General features: G+C 59.5%; 1 protein-coding gene across 1 annotated transcript in view; it reads right to left on the bottom strand.

Moving 5' to 3' along the window:
- The window catches only part of LOC115278864 (maestro heat-like repeat family member 5), a 56,684-nt gene that overhangs the window by 12,328 nt on the left and 25,109 nt on the right, over positions 1–19,247 (bottom strand). Inside the window, 10 exon segments of the mRNA XM_029923336.1 lie at positions 49–208; positions 7,391–7,545; positions 8,194–8,343; positions 12,021–12,169; positions 12,435–12,570; positions 13,917–14,021; positions 15,555–15,650; positions 17,209–17,344; positions 17,778–17,857; positions 18,565–18,687. Of these exon segments, the coding sequence (XP_029779196.1) occupies positions 49–208; positions 7,391–7,545; positions 8,194–8,343; positions 12,021–12,169; positions 12,435–12,570; positions 13,917–14,021; positions 15,555–15,650; positions 17,209–17,344; positions 17,778–17,857; positions 18,565–18,687 (1,290 nt within the window).

Below are 19,247 nucleotides of genomic sequence, written 5' to 3' on the forward strand. Positions count from 1 at the left end.
ATCTCGGTTGCAGCTGGGGGCCTCTAGGCAGCGGTGGCAGAGACTCACGGCGAGCGTGCGCAGGTGGGCCTTCTCCTTGGGTGGGGGGCTGCCGTCTCCGGCCCCCGGGGGCAGCGGCCGCTCGCGCAGCCAGGCCAGCAGCGTGGCCACTACCAGGCGGCTCACGGGGCGCTCGGCCCCCAGGGCCCTCCACAGCCGGAGGGCATGGCTGCGGGAAAAGGGGGTGGTGAGGCCAGCCTGCTGTGTGCAGCCGCACCGCGGGCCTCCGTGAGCAGGGCCTCAGGTGCCCGGAGCAGTGGGGGCGGGGAAGGGAGGGAGGAGGCTGGGCTGCAGCCGGGGGCCGGAGACGGCAGGGGGCTGGAGGGGAGCCTCTCGGGTAGCCGCCTTCACCAAGAAGGGCGGTGTGGGCCGGCGTGTGCGTGTGGCCTGGGGGACGTGGGTAGACAGCGGTCCAGGCCCCTAGGTCCATGCTCCTGGGTCTCTCCACTTTCAGGGTCTGTCCTCCAGGCTTCTCGTACCCCAGCTGCAGACTCTGAGTCTGTGTCACCCTCAGTGGCTCCAAGGCACAGGCAGGACAAGTCCAGCTGACCCCTGCCCTCTGACCCTTGCCCTCTGCCCTCTGCCGCTCGGGCCTGCGCGTGTGCTTAGAGCACTCCTCCTCCTGGCCTGGGTTTGCTGGGGCCCAGCTGCCTGGGCCCAGTGGGGGCCGTTAGAGTTTACAGTGACTTTGTTCTCACTTTGCAGCTGTGGAAACTGAGGCTTGGAGAGCGAGAGAGGGCCCTGCCTTGTGACCGGGGAGCTGGGGCTGGAGGCCAGGCCCGCCTGGTCCTAGGGCCTTTCCACTTGGTCCAAGGCACCGGCCTGTGAGACCTGGGGAGGTGGGGACTCTGGGGCTCCCGAGAGGTCGGTGACCCCGACGGCCCTCTGTTTTCTATGCTCCGGGGTCTTTGGGCCTTTGTGCCAGGTGAGCCCCCCCGCCCCCCGGCTTCCAGACAACCCTAGGCTGGGTGGGCACAATGGCTCCAAGGACTCTGAGACTCTGAAGCCTAGCGCGGGGCCTAGAAAGAGTGGGGCCTTTGTTGTCAGAAGGACGTGGGCCCCGGTCCCTGCTCTGTGCCCTCACGGCCGTGTGACCGTGGGCAAGTCCCTGGGGGCAGAGCCTGCCTGCAGGTGACAGGCTTCTCCAGGAGCGAGGGTCCCCAGGGGCCGGGGTTTCTACTTCGCTCTGTCAGCAGGTATGTGCTGAGCACAGTCACCTGTGGGCAGCGAACACGGGGACGGAGCAGTGACGGGACAGGTAAAATCCCTGCCTGTGTAGGAGTGACTAGGGGTGTTGGGGCAGAGGTGTGGGGGGTGGAGGCCAGAGGTACTGGGCGGGGGAGGCCAGAGGTGTGGGGGTGGAGGCCAAAGGTGTTGGGGAGGCCAGAAGTGTTGGGTGGAAGGCCAGAGGTGTTGGGGGGAACCCGAAATTCACATCGCGGAGGGACAGAGGCAGGAGGCACAAGCCACGGTTCCAGGGACAGGACATCTGTAAAAGGCAAAGCCACGGAGACAGAAAGAGCAGAGGCCGAGGGGCTGGGAGCACGGAAGGTGTTGGTGGCAGCGACTCTGCTCTGTGTGACTCTGTCGTGGTGGACATGTGTCCTCGTACGGGCCCTGCCATCGCCGTGGACCCCGGGCGGCGGCTCCCAGGGGAGGTGAAGGCACCGCACCAGTGCCAGACGTCAGCCCGGCAGGAAACCGGGACGGGACCGGGCGCATCCGGCTTAATTTTCCTACAAACCTAAAATTGCTCTAAAAGAGAAAACCTATTAATTAAAAAGCGGGGGGGGGGGGAGGCGCTGGAAAGAGACCCAGGACGCAGTAGTAAGGAAAGGAACACTGGCTCTGCTGGGTTTGTATTGCCAGAGACGACCCGCGCCTGGAACTCCGTGTTCAGATCAGGCCCGTGTCAACGGTCTCCAGAGACTACACAGGACAACATGCCCTTCACGTACAATCACAAAACCGCAAGAAAACATTTTAGGAGTATGTTTAGCTGCAAACGCAATTATATAGAAATGAGCAGATGATGAGTCGGTGGGGGTGAGCGGGGCGCCGGAGACCAGCGGCGCAGCCCCGTCCTTAGCGGGAGGCCAAGGCCAAGTTCCTGGCGATGGCCCATGTTTTCGATGACTAGAAAGAGCCGCGGCTGTAAGTGAGGGCGCAGTGGAGGCAGGCCACGCACACAGCGATGGAGGACAGCGGACGCGCCCCCAGATGCACACTCCGAGCTGTGCAGCCAGGGGCCAACCCAGTAAAGCAGCCGTCAAACGGTGAAAGAGAACAAATGGACAAAAGAAAACGTGGCCAAGTCTGAGGCCACGAGGCGTGCAAAGGGCGGAGGACAGGGCGGAGGAAGGAGGGAGCCCGTGCTGTGTCAGGTGCAGAGAGCCAGCACAATGTGGCGGGAATGAGGGGCAGCACACGGGGAGGGGGGGCACCCAAGCCGGCTGCAGGATTCCAGCCAACCACCCAGTTAGCACCCAGCGCTGCGGCCACAGGGCGGGCTTGTGAAGGACGTGGGCGGTGGCACAGACCCGGACCCTGACCTCTGACCTCACACCTGTGGGGACCTCGCTGAGGGGTCGGCCGGAGACCAGAGCCTGAGAGGCGATCGCCAGGACTTTTGGAAGACGGTGGGATGGGGTACGGGAGTGACTGAACTTGGAACTCCTTTTCATCCAGAGGCGCATCTGGGGAGTGAAAGGCAAGCTTCGAGGGCAAGGGGGGGGCCTTGATATCATCAACACGCAACTCGCCCCCAGATTCCAACAGCAGTCCCGGAAATTGCTGGGAGAGCGAGGGACGACCCAACGGAAGAGTGCGGGGCTCTGGCACAGGCCCCCGGGTGCTCAATTGGCCCCAAAGCACGCGGGGACGCCCACCTTCCTTCTCTCTTCCGGACGGCGCAGACAGGTGCCGCCCGACGATCAGTCCCGCCGGGTGGCTGGCAGCCTGATGCCCGGCTGGCGGGGTGGTGGTGAGCCAACCCCGGAGAATGCGAGGTGACGTGTGCACTCTGGGAAAGGATTTGGCTCCTCTGTTAAAGGTGGGTGCGGGAGGGGGCGCCTGGGTGGCTCAGTGGGTTGAGCCTCCGACTTCGGCTCAGGTCAGATCTCACGTTCGTGGGTTCCAGCCCCGCGTCGGGCTCTGTGCTGACAGCTAGCTCCGAGCCTGGAGCCTGCTTCCGGTTCTGTGTCTCCTTCTCTCTCTGCCCCTCCCCCTCTCTAGCTCTGTGTCTCTCTGTATCAAAAATAAGTAAAACATTAAAAAAAAAAAGTTGGGTGTGGGTGGGACTTTGCGACTCAGACGCTTGTGTCCTAGACCCACAGCGGACGGACACGGAGCGCGGATGCAAGCAGGGAAGAGCCCGGATGTCCCTCTGTGGCAGAAAGGGGACTTGGCGTTCACAGGATGGGACACTAATCCGAGACACGAGTGAATGAACCTGGCTACATGGAACGTACCGGAAGGAACTGTGAACACACATTACAACTGAGAGGAAAAGCCTCATCACCAAAGACTGTTGGAAGGATACATTCTACACATTTCTGTTCACAGTGTTAGGACACAACACATAGTTTCATGTGCTTCTAAGAGAGAAGAACTATTCCAGGCGGGAGTCTAACCCCGTCGCAGAGGCAGGGCCCCAAGCGCTGTGGGCTCATCGTTAGGGTGATAAAATCCCAAGCGAGAACCAGCCAGGAGACCCGCACGCCCCCCTCGGCGCGCTGGGCAGGAGGGGGCCCTCCTGAGATCGGAATCCCAAGCCCTGTTTTGGGGCCTGAATTCACACCCCAGTGTGGCTCCAAGAGAAACCTCAGGCCCAGACTTCTGAGTTTGGAGTGGTCTCAGGCTGACGGTGTCCCCGGGTTAGCGGGAAGCCCACGTGGACCCCGGGGGTCAGGTGCCCTGGGCGCCAACTGCATTCCCGTCTCAGAGATGTTAACGTGTGAACATGTGCTTCTTAGAACTAAGGAAACAGGGTAGAAATTGCAATGCAGACGAAAGGGAAGGGCAGACTTCTGGGTGCCTGGAGACAAAGGTGGCCCCCAGGGTCCCCACGCTTCAAGCTTCCTTGAGAAACAGCACAGAGCGAGAAGGAGGGAAAGGTCACACCGCACAGGAACTAGGACCTCGGTGGACTCGGAAGCTTCCACCTCAGGGTAAGCAGAGGAGACCCGCGCCCACCGCCGCCCTGCCCCGGCTCTGGGTGCGGACGGCGGAGGAGAGACGGTGCAGGGCAGAAACAGGTCACCTCCAGGACGATGAAACCGCCCCCCGTCTGAAAACGGGAAACAAGAGGGAAAAAGAGCACTGACCACAGGAAAGGGGCTGAAGGGCCTGTCTGATCTGGAGGGCAGAACTTCGAGACACACAGCTTTGGGGGAGAGAAAGGGCAAAAAAGCATGAGTGCCTTGGGAAATTGGGTGGGAAAAGGGACAATGTGAAAGAGAAAAATTTAAGGCCCTGCAGGAGAAAAAAAGAACCCAAAACCCCCCAGACACTCAAAAAAACCCCACTGGAGGACAGGACCCTTTCACTGCCGCCAGGACACAGAATCTCCTAAATGATCTGGACTTTGCCACACTAAACAGAAGAGGGTGCCATTGAACTTGGAATCCTACAGAACACACCAGTGGTGTTTTATAGAAACGGAACACAGTGAACAGACCCACAGAGTCATTGCAACCACCACCACCCAGCCAGGAAAAACGGTCAGTGCACAGGAGAGGAGCCCCCTCCCGAGGGCAGCCCGGGGCAGGTAAAGGCGTGAGGCTGCACGCCCACGGGGCTCCATGACTCCAGCGAGCCCTGAAAGACAGGAAACGCCACCTCGAATTGTAACTTCAAGAAAGAGAGAAGGAAAAAACCTCAGCAAAGAAAGGGAAAGAGAGTTGACTGGGTTCAGGGAAGGGTGGAAGAAATGACCACACTATTGCGCAAGTGGAAACAACGCAAGACGCCCAGAGGGCTAAGACCTGAGCTGAGGCGCGCTGAGGAAAAGCAGAAGGACGATCAGGGAAGGAGCAGCGAGGAGGAGAAAGTCACGCAGAGGGCGGGCGGGCAAGGGGCGGAGGCACTCCAGCTACCCGCCTGGTAGGAGAAGTGCAGGGGCACAGAACTAATATTTAAAGCAACGACCGGGGAACTCTCCAGAAGCAATGACAGCAGAAACGGCAGGCCTCCATCTACGTATCCGGAGGGCCTACCAGGTCCCTGCGAGAATTAACACAGAGTGATCAACTCTGAGACATTTCTTAATAAAATGGCTAAATTTCAAAGATGAACATACTCTAAGGTGTTGATGTAGAAAGACCTCTTAGAGGCGCCTGGGCGGCTCAGTCGGTTGAGTGTCTGACTTCGGCTCAGGTCTTGATCTCGAGGTTCATGAGTTTGAACCCTGCGGCAGGCTCTGTGCTGACAGCTCGGAGCCTGGAGCCTGCTTTGGATTCTGTGTCTCCCTCTCTCTCTGCCCCTCCCCTGCTCACACTCGGTCTCTCTCTCTCTCTCAAAAATAAATGAACGTAAAAAAAAAAAAAAAGAAAGAGCTCTTGCTAAGGCAAACACATTTACAAAGGCAAAAAAAATACTGTCATAAGACTTAATAAAAGAAAGTGCGAACCAAGGATTTTGTGACCAGCCAAGCTGTCCTTCAAGGCACACCACTTGTGACGCGCAGGCGCCCAGGGCAAGCTGGAGCCGGGCGCCCCCAGCCTGTCAGAGACGGGCTCGTCCACTTCGGGCAGGGCGAGGCTGCTCCCGCGGAGGCGCGGGCGCGTGTGGGCGCCGGGGCTGGTGAGCAGAGCGCAGACTTTGGCCAAAACGCAGGAGCGGGGGAGGGGGCGCAGAGGACCACAGTCTGGCTGCTGGCTTTGCGGGCAGGGGGCCGGGAGGTAGGAGGGGCCCACAGAAGACGCCTAAGCCAGACGGCAAACGCTGAAACCGCAAAACAAGGGGCCGAGGGCGTTCAAACAGGCCAGGGGCGCAAACACGGCACCTACTGCGAACATGCCACTCTTCTTAAATGAAAAACGTTAAGGATCAAAGAACACACCTCCCGTAGAAACAGAAACAGAGCAAATAAAATAAAATACACACCACGACGGGATATGGGGACGAGGAAGGGACTCCACAGACCAGTCCTGTCACTAACGTGAAGGAAGGACTTAACTCCCTCGTTAAAAGAAACAGACTTCCAGTTTGGATCACAGGTCAGAACCAGGCCCTACGCTGTGTGACGGCAGATCCACAGGGCGAACGCGGGCACGCAGGAGAACGCACGTGTTTCCCTGAGAGCAGACAAGCCCCGAAGGGCGTGACGGCGCTCGGTAACGCTGGGAGTCAGAGCCGCTCAGGAAGGTATGTGTCTGCACAAATCCTATGACGACCACCTTCACGAGGCGCAGATGGCAGGAGACGGAGGGCCCGTGGGTAGAGATGCATTAGTAACGACCTCGACGTGCGGTTCTCAGAACGAGACAGATCAAAACGGACATCGGTTCAATACACATGCCACACACTCAGTAAGGCAAATCTGAGGATACTCATCAGACTGTTCCCCTGAGGATGGAAAATGCACCTTCCTCTCAGGGGCTCGGACAACATTCACAACAGCTGTTCCAAAGAGCCGCAGATTCCGTAGAGCAGGAGCATTGCAGACCACCTCCCCGGTCCCAGTGCAAAAGAAACAACACAAAACAACAAAACCTCCCGAGCCCTAGGAATTCCTGAAAACAACGTGGAGAGCAGAAATCTTTGTGGAAGCAAGTCTCGGGTGCTGGGAGCTGGAGGGCGCTCTCTTCCGGCACCTTCTAACCTTTCATGGAAGCATGGGTGCAGGGGGTGGGGGGGAGGGTGGAGAGGTGCAGGTGTGTGGCGGGGAATGAAAACAGGTGTGCTTTTTCCGCAGGGGCAGGTGTGAAGTGGGCGGAGCAGGTTTACGTGCGGGGGATTCTCGGCCGCCAAGAATGGCTAGCCCACCTCCGGACTCGGGGGTCTGAGGGCGTTGGGAGACAGCCAGCCCCACCCGCAAGGGCCTTGGTGACCGCGGGGGTGGGGGAGGAGGGGAAGGTCCTTGAGGGATCAGAAAGGCTGGCTGGGGTCCGCGTGGCGACAGGCGATAGAGGCCGGGCCGGGGTGTTTTACGTGGAAAAGCCACAGAAAGGACGGTGAGCAGTGGCCCCAGGAGCCTGCCTCAGGACGGGTGCAGGAAATGACCGGGCCCGTGGGCTCCCTCCCTGCACCCAGGCCTGGGGGGTGTTCCTGTGAGGGGGCAGGCAGGAGGGAAGTGCTGGGGGTGGGGCCCTGTGCCCCGCCCCGGGGAGGGTGGAGGGGGGCTGAGCACCTGTCCAAGGGCATGGAGCTGTCCAGCAGGGTGGCCACCAGCTCCGGGGTGTGGTTCCGGGCCAGCAGCGTGAATGCATGCAGGGCGAGGTCCTTGGCTCGGGAGATGTGGATGGAGCAGAGCTGCAAATGGATGGCCTGGCCCAAGTTGGTGACCTGTGGGGGGGTGGCAGAAGGTACAGGGGAGAGAGCTGGTCTGAGGGGGGAGGCCAGGCCCTGCCCAGGGGAGTCTGAGGGGAGGCATTTCAGCGCCCAGAATGCCTTGTCAGAAGGGGAGTCCTGGGCCAAGGGGACAGAGGTCCCACCACCTTTTCCCTGGCACGTGAGGCCCTCCAACTCTGTCCCAACGTGGCCCCGTCACCGGAAGTCTCAGACATAGCTGCCTCGGCACGTCCCAAGCACGCGTGCTGTTCTGGGAGCCTGGGCGCCCCTTCCCTGCCTCTTTCGGTTCCCTTGCACCCTCACCTGGGGCTCACTTCCTGGGGCCACCCCTACCCACTGGCTGCGCTGCCTACGTTGTTCGGTCCTTATCTGTCTGTGTGCGCCTTATCCATTGGACTGAGAACTTCTGGGAGGGTCGTGCCTGTCCTTGCCCCAGGACACCTGCTTGGGCCATTCATTCGTTCATTCACTCATTCAGTGGAACCAGTCAGGGTGGGGTCTGCGGCTCCCCCGTCAGGCAGGCCTAAGCTCAGGGACGCTGCCTTGGCTCAGAGACCCCAGCCCCAGGAGCTGGCTGCCGGGCCTCCCTCGGCCCCAGACCTGTCCCGGCCCGCCCTCGCCGGGGGCCCCCAGCCCCCTCACGGTCTCCAGCTTGGCCCCGTGCTCCTGGACGGCGATGAGCAGCATGTGGGCGGCCGCCTGCACGCCGGAGGGGCTGGTGGAGCCCAGGCCGGTGACGGCTGTCCAGATGAGGTCGGTCAGCTCCGCTGCTGTGAGATTCTCCATGACCTCCTGTGCCAGCAGGAGTGAAGGCAGCTGTCACTGAGGGTCACCTGTGCCCAGGTGTCCGCCTCCTGCCTTTGCTTTTCCCTCTTCTCCTTTGCTTCCAGGAACTCGGGTTTCTGAGCACCCCTGAATTCTGAGCCCCTCGGGACCACCACACGTGATCAGCTACACTTGTCTCTGAGGCAGCCATGGCCGGGGGGCAGGAAGGAGAGAGTGATGTCCGCTGTGGGGCAGAGGCGTGGCTCCCTTCCTCCCTCCGGCCCCAGTGCTGGTCCTGGCACCCACGGGGCCCGCCAGCCTCCGTTCCTCCCCTCCGCTGCGCTGTCCTCGCCCCGCTGTCCTCCTCATCGGCCAGCCTCCGCCCACCTGGGTGCTCCTCACGCCAGGCCCGAGCCCTCCTTCCATCATTTTAACAAAGAGCAGTTGAACTTCAGAGTTGTGAAGGGTCTTCAAGGTCACCCGGGCCACCCCCCAGGCCCAGGGAGGCGCGTGGTGCCCTTACCACAGCACAGACTGGGTCCAGAGCCCAGGACTCCTGTCCTGTGATAGGACCTCCCCCTGAGCCTGACAGGCCTCTGCCCACGTTCTCCCAGGGGTGGCTCCCAGTCCAGACCAGGAGCCGCTTGGGGTGATAAAGAGGCTCTTGGGGAGATGCAACATGGCGGGTGGGACCCTGGCTCCAGATCCTCAGACTACAGTCTCTGGCAGGGACGGCTGGGCCAGCCTTGGGCTGCCCAGGTGGAACCTTCCAGAAAGACTTAGAGCATTATCACTCAATATGGCCGCCACCAGCCACACATAGCTATTTAAACCTAAACTTAAGCAACACTTTAAAACCTCAGTTCTTCAGTAGCACGAGCCACGTTTCCAGTGCTCACTACTGGCTGCCTGGACAGTGCAGATAGAGACACTTGCATCCTCCTGGAAAGTTCTATCGAAAGGCTCTGACTTGGAGCATCTGTTCGTCAGGGGAAGATAGAATGCTGGTGACAGGGGCTGACAGAAAGGTTGGAACTCTGCAAGGAGGTGACATGTTTCTTTGCATGTGAGGGTATTTGGTGAAATGTTTGAAAGTCTGTTAGGATGTTTGTATTTATGTTAGATATAAAAATAAGTCTTAAATAACAGATGTTAGAATATTTATTAGAATCAGTATTCTAAAATTTTGGTAAAATGTCTGTGAGACTATTAGGATTAACTGTTGGTTAGAATGTTAAAATAATTTTAATGGGATATTTGTAGTTTATAACAACTTAAAAATATTAAGGTATTATAAGTCTGGTAGAACATTTGTTAAAAGATCACATTTAAGATTGGTTTTGGGGGGCGCCTGGGGGCTCAGTCAGCTAAGCACCCGGCTTCGGCTCAGGTCATGATCTCACGGTTCGTGGGTTCGAGCCCCGCGTCGGGCTCCGTGCTGCCAGCTCAGAGCCTGGAGCCTGCTTCGGATTCTGTGTCTCCCTCTCTCTCTCTTTGACCCTCCCCTGCTCACGCTCTGTCTCTGTCTCTCTCTCTGTATCTCTGTCTCTCTCCCTCTCAAAAATAAATAAACATTGAAAAAATAAGTAAAATAAAATTGTTTTTGCAGGGGGGCCCTGGGTGGCTCAGTCAGTTAAGCGTCCAACTTCAGCTCAGGTCACAGTCTCACAGTTTGTGAGTTTGAGCCCCGCATCAGGCTCTGGCTGACAGTGTGGAGCCTACTTTGGATCCTCTGTGTCCCTCTCTCTCTGCCCTTCCCCTGCTTGTACTTTCTCTCCTCTCCAAAAAATCTATAAAATCGTTTTCTAAAATATTACATTTTGGTTCAGGTTCCTGCATTTAGAATGTTTGTGAAGAAGCACAACTTGGGGTGGTGGTTAGATTCCCAGAACCCTGCGGTGTCGGGGTCGGCGAGGGCCTTTGCCGCACCCTACTTTAACCCAGAGGGTGAATAAATGTGAAATGGGGGTGGCAGGGATGGTAGAGGTGGTGGTGGTGGTGATGGTTGAGTTGATGGTGATGGCGGTGGTGGTGATGGTCAAGTTGATGGTGATGGTGGTGGTGATTATGGTAGTCATGGTGGTGGTGGCTGTGGTGATGGTCATGGTGACGGTGGTGATAAACGTGTAGTATATCCAAGGCCACAGGGGGAATCAAGGGAAGACTTGGGGTCAGAATCCAGGTTGGTTCTCCATAGTCAACCTTCCCAGATCTACCCTCTCTTGGTCAGCAGACCCTCCCATCTCCTTTTCACGCTCCTCTCTGTCACTGTCTCTTGTCCAAAGAGTGAGAGAGCCAGAGTGAACGCCCACTTCCTATGTGCTGGGACAAAGCAGGATAGAAAAGGCCTGCTCAGTCCATCTGAGAGCCGGCGTGCTCTGGGAGCCCTTCACCGCTGGCTCCCTCTGAGCTGGTGGCCAGGGAACCCTCCTGCCCTGCCCTGCTTCTGCCCCCAGCCCCGGTTCTTTGGCATAAACTGAAGCCAAGCTAGGCTTGCCCGTTCTGGGACTGGAACATTGATGTGTTGGCCCTAGGGCTTCAGGTTTTGCATCCTACACTTCGGGTTGATGGCAGCCCTAAAGGCTCACTCCAGTTGCACAGAACACAGGTTCCGGCGTGAGCCAGGGCTGCATTCAGAACCTGCTGGTGCGCTCACCAGCATGAGTTCAATCTGATTTAACTTGATGGGTATCTATCAAAGGCTGGCTCTACCACCAAGCCTGGCCCCAGGCCCTGGCAAGGCCCTGCTTCTGGCCTGGAGTGCTCAAGGTCTAACAGGGAGAGACGGACAAGCATGCCAAGTTCAGGGTCTTCATTAGCCACGGGCTCAACACCAAGAGTGGACAAGCAAAGTCACCATGTGGGGACGTCATGAACGGACCACTCAGAACGTGAGGCTCCGTGAACCACGGCTTGCCCAGTTAGCACCGGCATCCAGCCCGCACTCAGTGCCTCAGACTCGCTCGTGTCCAGAAGAGAACGGCACACGGATGTCACAGCTACAGGGTCTCACAGGGGTGATGGAAGGGACTTTGGGGGACTGCTGGGCTCCCCCGGAGGAGCCGGCTGAGGTAGACCAGATGACCGTGCGAGAGAAGCCGTGCTCTGCCTCTACAGGAGGAGGCCCGGCTTTCAGAGGGTTGAGAGGCCCCTGGGAAGATGAGGGGTTCCGGGATAGTTCTGCAGAATGCTCATCCTGCAAAAGCCAGACTCGCAGGAAAGGATGCTGTCGGGTGCCGCAGAGAACACCTGCCCTGGGAGCGTCCTGAAAGCGCCATTTACTGGGCGCTCCTGCTGGCCAGGACTTTACAGTGCTGTCTGCTCACTTTACAGAGAAAGCTGGGAGCTCCGAGAGGGGAGGGGGCTTGTCTAGACTGCCCAGCGGTGAGGGGCCGGGGACTCAAGCCTGGGCTGCTGACCCCAAGGTCTGTCCCCTGGTCTCTCCCTCCAGTTCCCGCTCCCCCAACTCCCCGGTCCCAGGCCAAGGGTCACGGACTTCTCCAAACACCGGAGACACGGGTGAGACCCCAGCCTTGTGTTAATACTTACACCTGGCTCAGGCTCTGACCCCGGGGTGCAGCAGGGCCACCCCGACAGCTGGAAATCCTGTGGTGGGAGTCGGAGCAGAGCACGGCCACACCTCTCCACGCCGACCTCCCCACCATTCTAAGGGCTTTGACCTTGATGACTTGGGATCTGCCAACCTGGAAGATGTGATCCTTTGGGAATGCCATCTCCCAGCGGGTGGGGGGAGCTGTCTTCTGGTCTCTGCTGCTGCAGACGGGGTCCCCGTCCTCGCTGGCCTGGGAAAGCTGCTTGGGGGTCCTCATCTCCACCTTCAGAACTTCCCTTGCTGGCCAGGGGCAGGATTGGGCAAGGGTGAGGGCGGGGCAGAGGTGGGCTGGGGTCTAGTTTGGGACCGGCAGGAGTTAGGTTGGGGTCACTGTAGTCAGGGTCAGGTGCCTGCCCTTCTGGGGACAGCCTGGGGGTAGGGGGCATTACAGGGCTGTGGTTGGGGTTAGAGGTGGGTTTGGGGGTGGATCTGGGGTGGGCTGTGTTCAGAAGTGTGGGTGTGGTCTCAGCGGAGGCTGCGGGCAGGGAGGCCCTCACAGGCTCACCTCTCTGGCGCATCAGAAGCTGGTAGATGTGGGCCAACCCCTCCAGGCTGGAGTGCTGGGTGGACTTGTCAGGGTCCTGGCACAAAAGTCCCAGCATACCCACCAGCTGCCCAATCCTCAAGAAGCCCTCTTTTGTCTGCAGTGAGAGTGTGGGAACCCCGGACTGCAGACCTTGCTGCGGGGGGCTTGCCCCTGCCGTGCCCTCACCCCAGCTTGGCCAACGTCAGAATGCATCCCTTCCAACCATGTGGCGGGGCTGGGACTCAGCTCTCAGGACCCCAGGCCCAGGCTCTGCCCCTCAGCCAGGCCACTGTAGTCAGAGCACGCCAGGCAAAACTTAAAGGGCTGCCCCAAACTCAGAAACGAAGAGAAATGATATTTTAATGCAATATTTAGAAAAGTCAAAACGAAGGTAGCAATTCCTGATGAACAGTTTCAAAATTGCAGGTAAAGACAGCCTGCACTGCCACCACCCTACCTCATCTTGCTTCATTGTCCCCCAGCCCTGGTCTCAATAAAACTTTATTTATAACAACAGGCAGGCACCCCGCAGCCACGGGCCATATGCCAAGTAGATTGCTTTAAACCGCCACATTAAGTATCTTGGTTGCGGGGTGTTTGGGCGTCCGTGTAAATTTTGCACCCCACCTGAGCACCTCACTTGCCCCCCGGCTGCAGTCCGGGTCCTGCGTTGTGGAAATTGATTTTGAATGAACTGCAAGCCCCTTGAACACCTCGAGAGGGGACCCCCTCCCCCTGGGAGTGCAGGGGGAGTCTGTGCGGGGAGCTCTCAGGGCCCCCAACCCCCCAAGCCAGCTTCTCCGCCTTCATTAGAAACGCACGTCTGCCAGGCAATGTGCAGAGAAACTAATTTTCTCAATGCCCCATGAGCCTCCCTAAGGAATTAGTGCTGCTTTGGGCTGATAAACGCAGACATGCTCATTCCCTGACGGGCCGACACTCATGCAACCCGAGGGCTCCAGCGACAGGGTGCAGCGGTTAGACTGTGAGGCATGACCCACTGGGGGTCGTGATGGATGGCCGCTGTCCCTGCGGTCACCGCTGACTCTGACTGGGGAGGGGCGCACTTCACTTGATTCCCACTGTATCCCTCTAAAGACTCATTTCCTCCCATTTCATGGGTGAGAAACTGAGGCTCAGGGCGTAGAGGAGCCTGCCTGAGGCTTCAGGGTGCGTTGACAGGAGCCCAGGCTCCTGGGTCAGGGGTCCAGGCATCTGGGTTCAGAGCCCGCTGGGAGGCCTTGAGCAGGGGGCCCCAACCCCCACCCCCAGCCTGTTCCCTCATGTGTAAAAAGGGGGAGTGCATGGCCGTGTTGCAGGGCACTAAGGGACTCACGCTGTCCTGGTGGCAGAGGTCCAGGGGGCCTGAACCCCAGGAGCCTGTCAGGCTCTGGGAGGAGGGTGGCTTGGTTGGGGCAGCAGAGGGGCTGTGGGTGTGGGGCTGGGGAGCTGGACACTCACATCCAGGATGAGGTTGTGGCTCAGGAATCCAAGGAGGGCCATGCAGCTGTGCGCAGCCCGCTGCCGTTCATGTGCCTTCTCCGACGCCAGCCAGACGTGCATGTGCTGCGGGCAGGGGCAGAGAGGGGGTGCTGCAGCCACGCACCCTGCCTTGGGCCCCTCTCTGCCTGGGATCCCACCCACCGCTCAGCCCTGGGCACACGTCTTGGCTCAGGCCCCGCCCCCTTAACCGGTCCTTGGGCCAGCAAGGCTCCGCCCTACCCTGGACCCAAGCCACACCCATCCTGGCCGAGGCCACGCCCAATCCAGCCACGCCCCTCATCTCAGGTCCGCCTCCTCAGCAAGGCCCTGCCCACTCCTGACTCAGGCCTCACCCACTTTGGGCCAAGGCTCTGCCCCCTTGTCGTCAGCCCCCGGTCTTGCCCTCCCTGTCCCTTGGCACAGCCTCTATGACCCCTCTGCTCCAGACAGCCCTGCCAGAGAGGAGGGGTCATCTCCTGCTCAAAGCCCTTTGAGGCTCCTGGTTTTTAACCCGTTTGGCGACAGGCACCCCTTTTCAGAACAGTGCTTTTCTGTGCACCGCATAACTGCACGGAGTCACAAAAGAATACAAGCAGGTATTGAAACAGTTACACTTAACAGTTTTAAGCCAAATCTGAGCCTCTGTTAAAGCGATGGATGCTTGTAGTTTGTGATTCTGATGTCGGATGATGGAAACTGTATTTGGAGATTCTGTGACCCAGTGATGTCCTATGACCACGTCTGTGACTTCCACTGGTGGCAAACACAGCCACTCCTGGCACTGCTGGGGTTTGTTGCCAACATTCCCAGGGGAGGGGACACACTAGTTTCCCCAGGGGTGTGGCGGGAAGTGGGGAGTGAAAATGCAGATATTCCCCCCACCCCTGCCAGGCACACACCCGACTTCCATCTGTGCACCCAGCTTGGGGGCCCCTGCGTGAGCTGGCCCTAACCTAACCCTGACCGCCGCCACCACCAGCCCCCACCTCAGTGTCCTGCCCAGCTGTAGCCATGCAGAACCTCCGCCCTGGTCCTGGCCACGGTGCTCCCGTGTGCGGCTCACCTCTGCTCTGGCTGGGCCCCCTGCCCGCGGGGCCCTTCCCTTCCCTTTCTACCCCGTGACCTCCTCAGTCCTCATGCAGGTGAAGCCCACTGGCCCCGACTTCTGACCCTCCCAGCTGACCCTGTGTCCTCTGTCTGGTTCCTCCCTGCTCCTGGACTGTCCCTGCCTGTTGACCAGTCTCCCTCCGGTCAAGGTGAGAGGGTGGAGGTGTCTGGGCTTGTGAGAGCCCTCCTCACAGCTAGAGACAAGAATGCAGAACGAGTTATCGAGTTATCGGCGAGGGGGCGGGGCGGGGTGGGGTGGGGAGCCGGGGCCGGTCCCAGCCTGCTTCCTAGCAGCAACCTTTAAGCGTGGCACTCAAGGCCCCCTACCCCCCAGATGCACCTGCCGTCCCACCCTCCAGTTCTCCCAAGGCACTGTGATCCCTGAAGATGGACAGCCCTCAAGCCTCCAGGTTCATGGACAACTCGCCACCCGGAGTTCAGGCCCTGCCTCCTTCGAGGCATCTTCCTTTGTCCATTCTCTGCCCTGCCTGTGCCGGCCCCGCCCCTTACCGACAACAGGAAGTGTAGCTCCTCAGCTGTGGGGGTCTGCGTGATGAAGCTTTGCAGCATCTGGTCCAGGGCCTCCGAGGTCTCGTTGTAGAGGGTCTGTGCAGGGAGGTGGTGTGGGTCAGGGCCGCCGCCAGGCCTTGGCCGCGACCGCGGGTCAAGGCCTGCTGCAGGGCCCGAGTGCATTGGCCTCTCAATGGCGCCGCTTCCTGCACACTCCCGCGGCCAGGCTGCACACCACGTGCGTTCACACCACTTCCAGGAAGGGCCCCGGCAACCCCCGCTTTGGCAGCTGGGGAGATTGGGCAAGGGGCAGTCTGGGTCACACCTGCCCAAGGTCACAGATTTCTCCGTGGCCAAGGTAAGTTCATTTGCAGCACAGCTGGCTTCTCGGGCCAGCAGCCTGTGCTAGCCCTGGCGCCCAGAAAGACCTTCGGGTGCTCGGTTTACTGCTTTGAGGTCCCATCTTGAAGTTCCTCATAAGCCTTAAACGGGGGCCCACACTTTCATTTTGCATTAGTCGGGGCAAATTATGCAGCGTGTCCTGACTCCAGGGTCTCACGGAGACCCCCGGGCATGCTCAGGGAGAGAGCTGGCAAGAGAAAGCACCCAGCCCCCCTCCCTGTCGGAGCGCATCAGAGCGGAGCCCTGGGCGCTGGCGGTCCACTCCCCGGTGCCCTGGGGAGCTCGCCTCAGCTCTCTGAGCCACCTTGGTCACCGGAGAACTGGCTGTGACGTCAGCCCCACCTGCTGGGGCGCCGATGCGCACCGAACACGGGAAGAAACAGGAGTCCCCAGCCTGCTGTCGGCCTCCCCCCGCCCCCCACCCCACTCAGCTCCCCAGGTGAGCCAGCCATTACGTTGTCATCCGGTAGTGGGGGCACTTGGGACTCCTGCGGGGTTGGGGTGGGGCAGGCCTGGCGGGCTGTGCTGTGGTGGTGTCCTGGGCCCAGGGCACCCCTTGCACTCTCTCCACCCAAAGTGCTCAGCTGTCCTAATCCAGTCTGGACCCAGCCAGGGGGCAGCGGTGGGCTGCGACCCCAACCCTCTCACCAGACACCTCCATTTTTCTGGGCTGGTTTCCTCACTCTGGACATGTGCCGCTGGCGAGGTGAGCTAACGTGCACACAGGCCTGGCACAAAGCAGGTGCTCAGTTAACACCAGCTCCCTGCCCTTTACCATAAACACTCGAGCAGCAGGTGCTGGTGGGGCCCCAGGGAGATGGGTTCATGTCCTCTGCAGAACCCAGGAGGGGTGGGCGTCCAGCCCAGTGAAGGATGGGCCTGCTGGGGCCTGGTTGGGGTATGACCAGTTAAGTAGTGAGATGGCCCAGGGCTGCTCTCTGGGCGGGCAGGGAGAGAGGCCACTTAGCCTCCTATTTGCAGAGCACCAGACTTGGGACACCAGTGTCTCCTTTTATCTGGAGCGTTAAGTACCACCAGCTCCACACCTACTACCCCATGTCACAGGTGGGCAAATGGAGGCTCAGAGCAGCTAAGAAGCATGCCCAGGGCTCCTCAGCTCTATCCTGTGGGGGGGTGTCAAAGACCTTGCCATTTAGCCTGTGCCCACTCTTAAGGCACGAGCAGCAGGCCGAGCTGGGTTCCTGCCCAAGGGGCCCCTCTCATGGAAGGGGCACACGTGCCAGCTTTGCACCTGTATGTTGGGTGGCTCCAGGAAGAGGCAGGTGTGTTTCTCCAGGACGTCCAGAAGTGGCAGGGCCAACACGCTGCGGAGGCAGACGGACAGAAGCCGTGATTTCCTCTCCAAGTCCAGAGGTGGCCTCAGCTTACTGTTTGGAGGTAGAGGGCAGTGAGGGAGGGGTGTGGGGGCCGGTGATTTCAAAGAGGACCCCATCCAGAATAGACAAGATTAGACAAGCCCTGAGCAGCAGCCCTCACCCAGTTCTGTCCTTGACCAGAGACTTAAGCGTACATGTCTGCCTGGCTGCCCTGCAGGGCCTCCTGGGCAGGTGGATTCCAGGAGGGTCTGCAGAGGACTGGCAGACGCTTCACAAGCCCTGCACACCAGCTCCCATTTACTGGACAGACTGGTCTCACCCCAGCCCTGCTTACACCACTGGGACCTTCAGGGGCTCTGTTTGGGCAAATAATGCTAAACCTTCATTCTTTGAGGTGTGAATTAATCACGAAAGTTACTGTTTATTGAGAGCCTCTTACAGGTCTGCACTGGGGTCTGACCCTCAGTGGGGCTGGGGCGCCTACCAGAGGCTGGAGATGATGTGAATGGTCTGCTGGCGAGTTGATGTGCACAGTGCGTTCTGGGGTTCCTTCTCCATCAGACCCTGCAGAGTCCCAGGTGAAGGCTGAGTCCTGGGCTTATCACACTTCTGACACCAAGTCTCGTCCCTGCCTGAGGAGCCCAAGCCTGATACCCCCATGGCTCACAGTATCATCCTCCAGCTTTCCATCCACCCGTGGGGGCCTCTGTGGCCCAGCTTCCCCTAGAGAACTAGAGACAGCCTTTAGAGTGAGACGGGTCACGTCTGGACCCTGGCTTCCCACATCCTGGCTGCACAACCTTGAGCAAGTGTCCACACTGCTCCAAGCTTTGCTTACTCACTAATAACAGAGTGTTGTTGGACCCCTGTTACGTGTGAAGTAAGGTGTGCAAAGCACAGTGTCTGAGTCATAGCAGGAGCTCAGTGAACTGTCATTTAATGATCACATTTGTAATTGTCCAGCACTTGTGTGTTTCCTCCACTATCCTGCGGTTCTGTGAGCCCCAAATCTCTGGTGAGCAGTGGTCTGAGCTGGGATGGTGCTAGCAGAATGTGTGGTGCTGGCCTTTCTGGGCCTCAGCCACAGCAGCTGTGAGGCAGACATAACTGGCCGGCTCAGAGTCAGAAGTGGGAGGCAGGGGTGTGCTCCCACGTGTGGAGCCTGGGAGGCTAGAGATCCAACCTCTCTGCCCCTTTCCAACACCTGCCTCTTGTGCTGAGTCTCCTCCCTCCCATGAGTCCCCTTGCTCTGCCCCAGGACCTTGACTCACCACCAGACACTCGAGAAGCTCCGAGATCTGGGAGAACTTGTAGCCGTGGGCCTCCTCACTGCGGCTGATGGCCCCCACCAGCGTGAGGACGGCGGCGAGGAAGCTCTGCTTCAGGGTCTCGTCCTGGCATGGGGTCATGGGGTCATGGGGTCATGGGTTCATGGGGTCAGGCCGTGGAGCGGGGGATGGAGGGGGCGTGGGAAGGGCATTGCTGAAGGGGTATGGCTGAGGCCTGCGGCTGGGCCACATACGTAGGGCTTTGTGGCGGGGGCGGGGGGGCTGTGTGGTTTTGTTTAAGAATGTGAATATGTTGACAACATTTCAAGGTCAAGAGTAAGAAGCTGATGTCTGGCCTCATTTGATGTGTGGCAGCCCAGAACCCCAAAATCTGGGGTGTGCGATGGCCTCACTGGGCTGCCCGGCCCTCATAGCCCCCTAGGGTGGACACCCCGGGTACAGACTATGGAGTCAGCAGGGCCCTTATGCTGGGGAGGGGCCAGGGAGTCACCGGGCCTTCCAAGCCCGGAGAGTGTGGGGGTGGGGGCCCCCATGGAAATCCTTGAAGCTCTGGGTGGGATGATGGGCTGAGTAGGAGGGACAGTGAGGAGGCCAGGCCTGGCTCTTCCGGACCCCAGAGTGGGGTAAGAGTGGGGAGGAGGGCCCCAAGGCCCGGGAAGTCCTCG

Source organism: Suricata suricatta, chromosome 15, assembly GCF_006229205.1.
Source record: "Suricata suricatta isolate VVHF042 chromosome 15, meerkat_22Aug2017_6uvM2_HiC, whole genome shotgun sequence".
NCBI lineage: Eukaryota > Metazoa > Chordata > Mammalia > Carnivora > Herpestidae > Suricata > Suricata suricatta.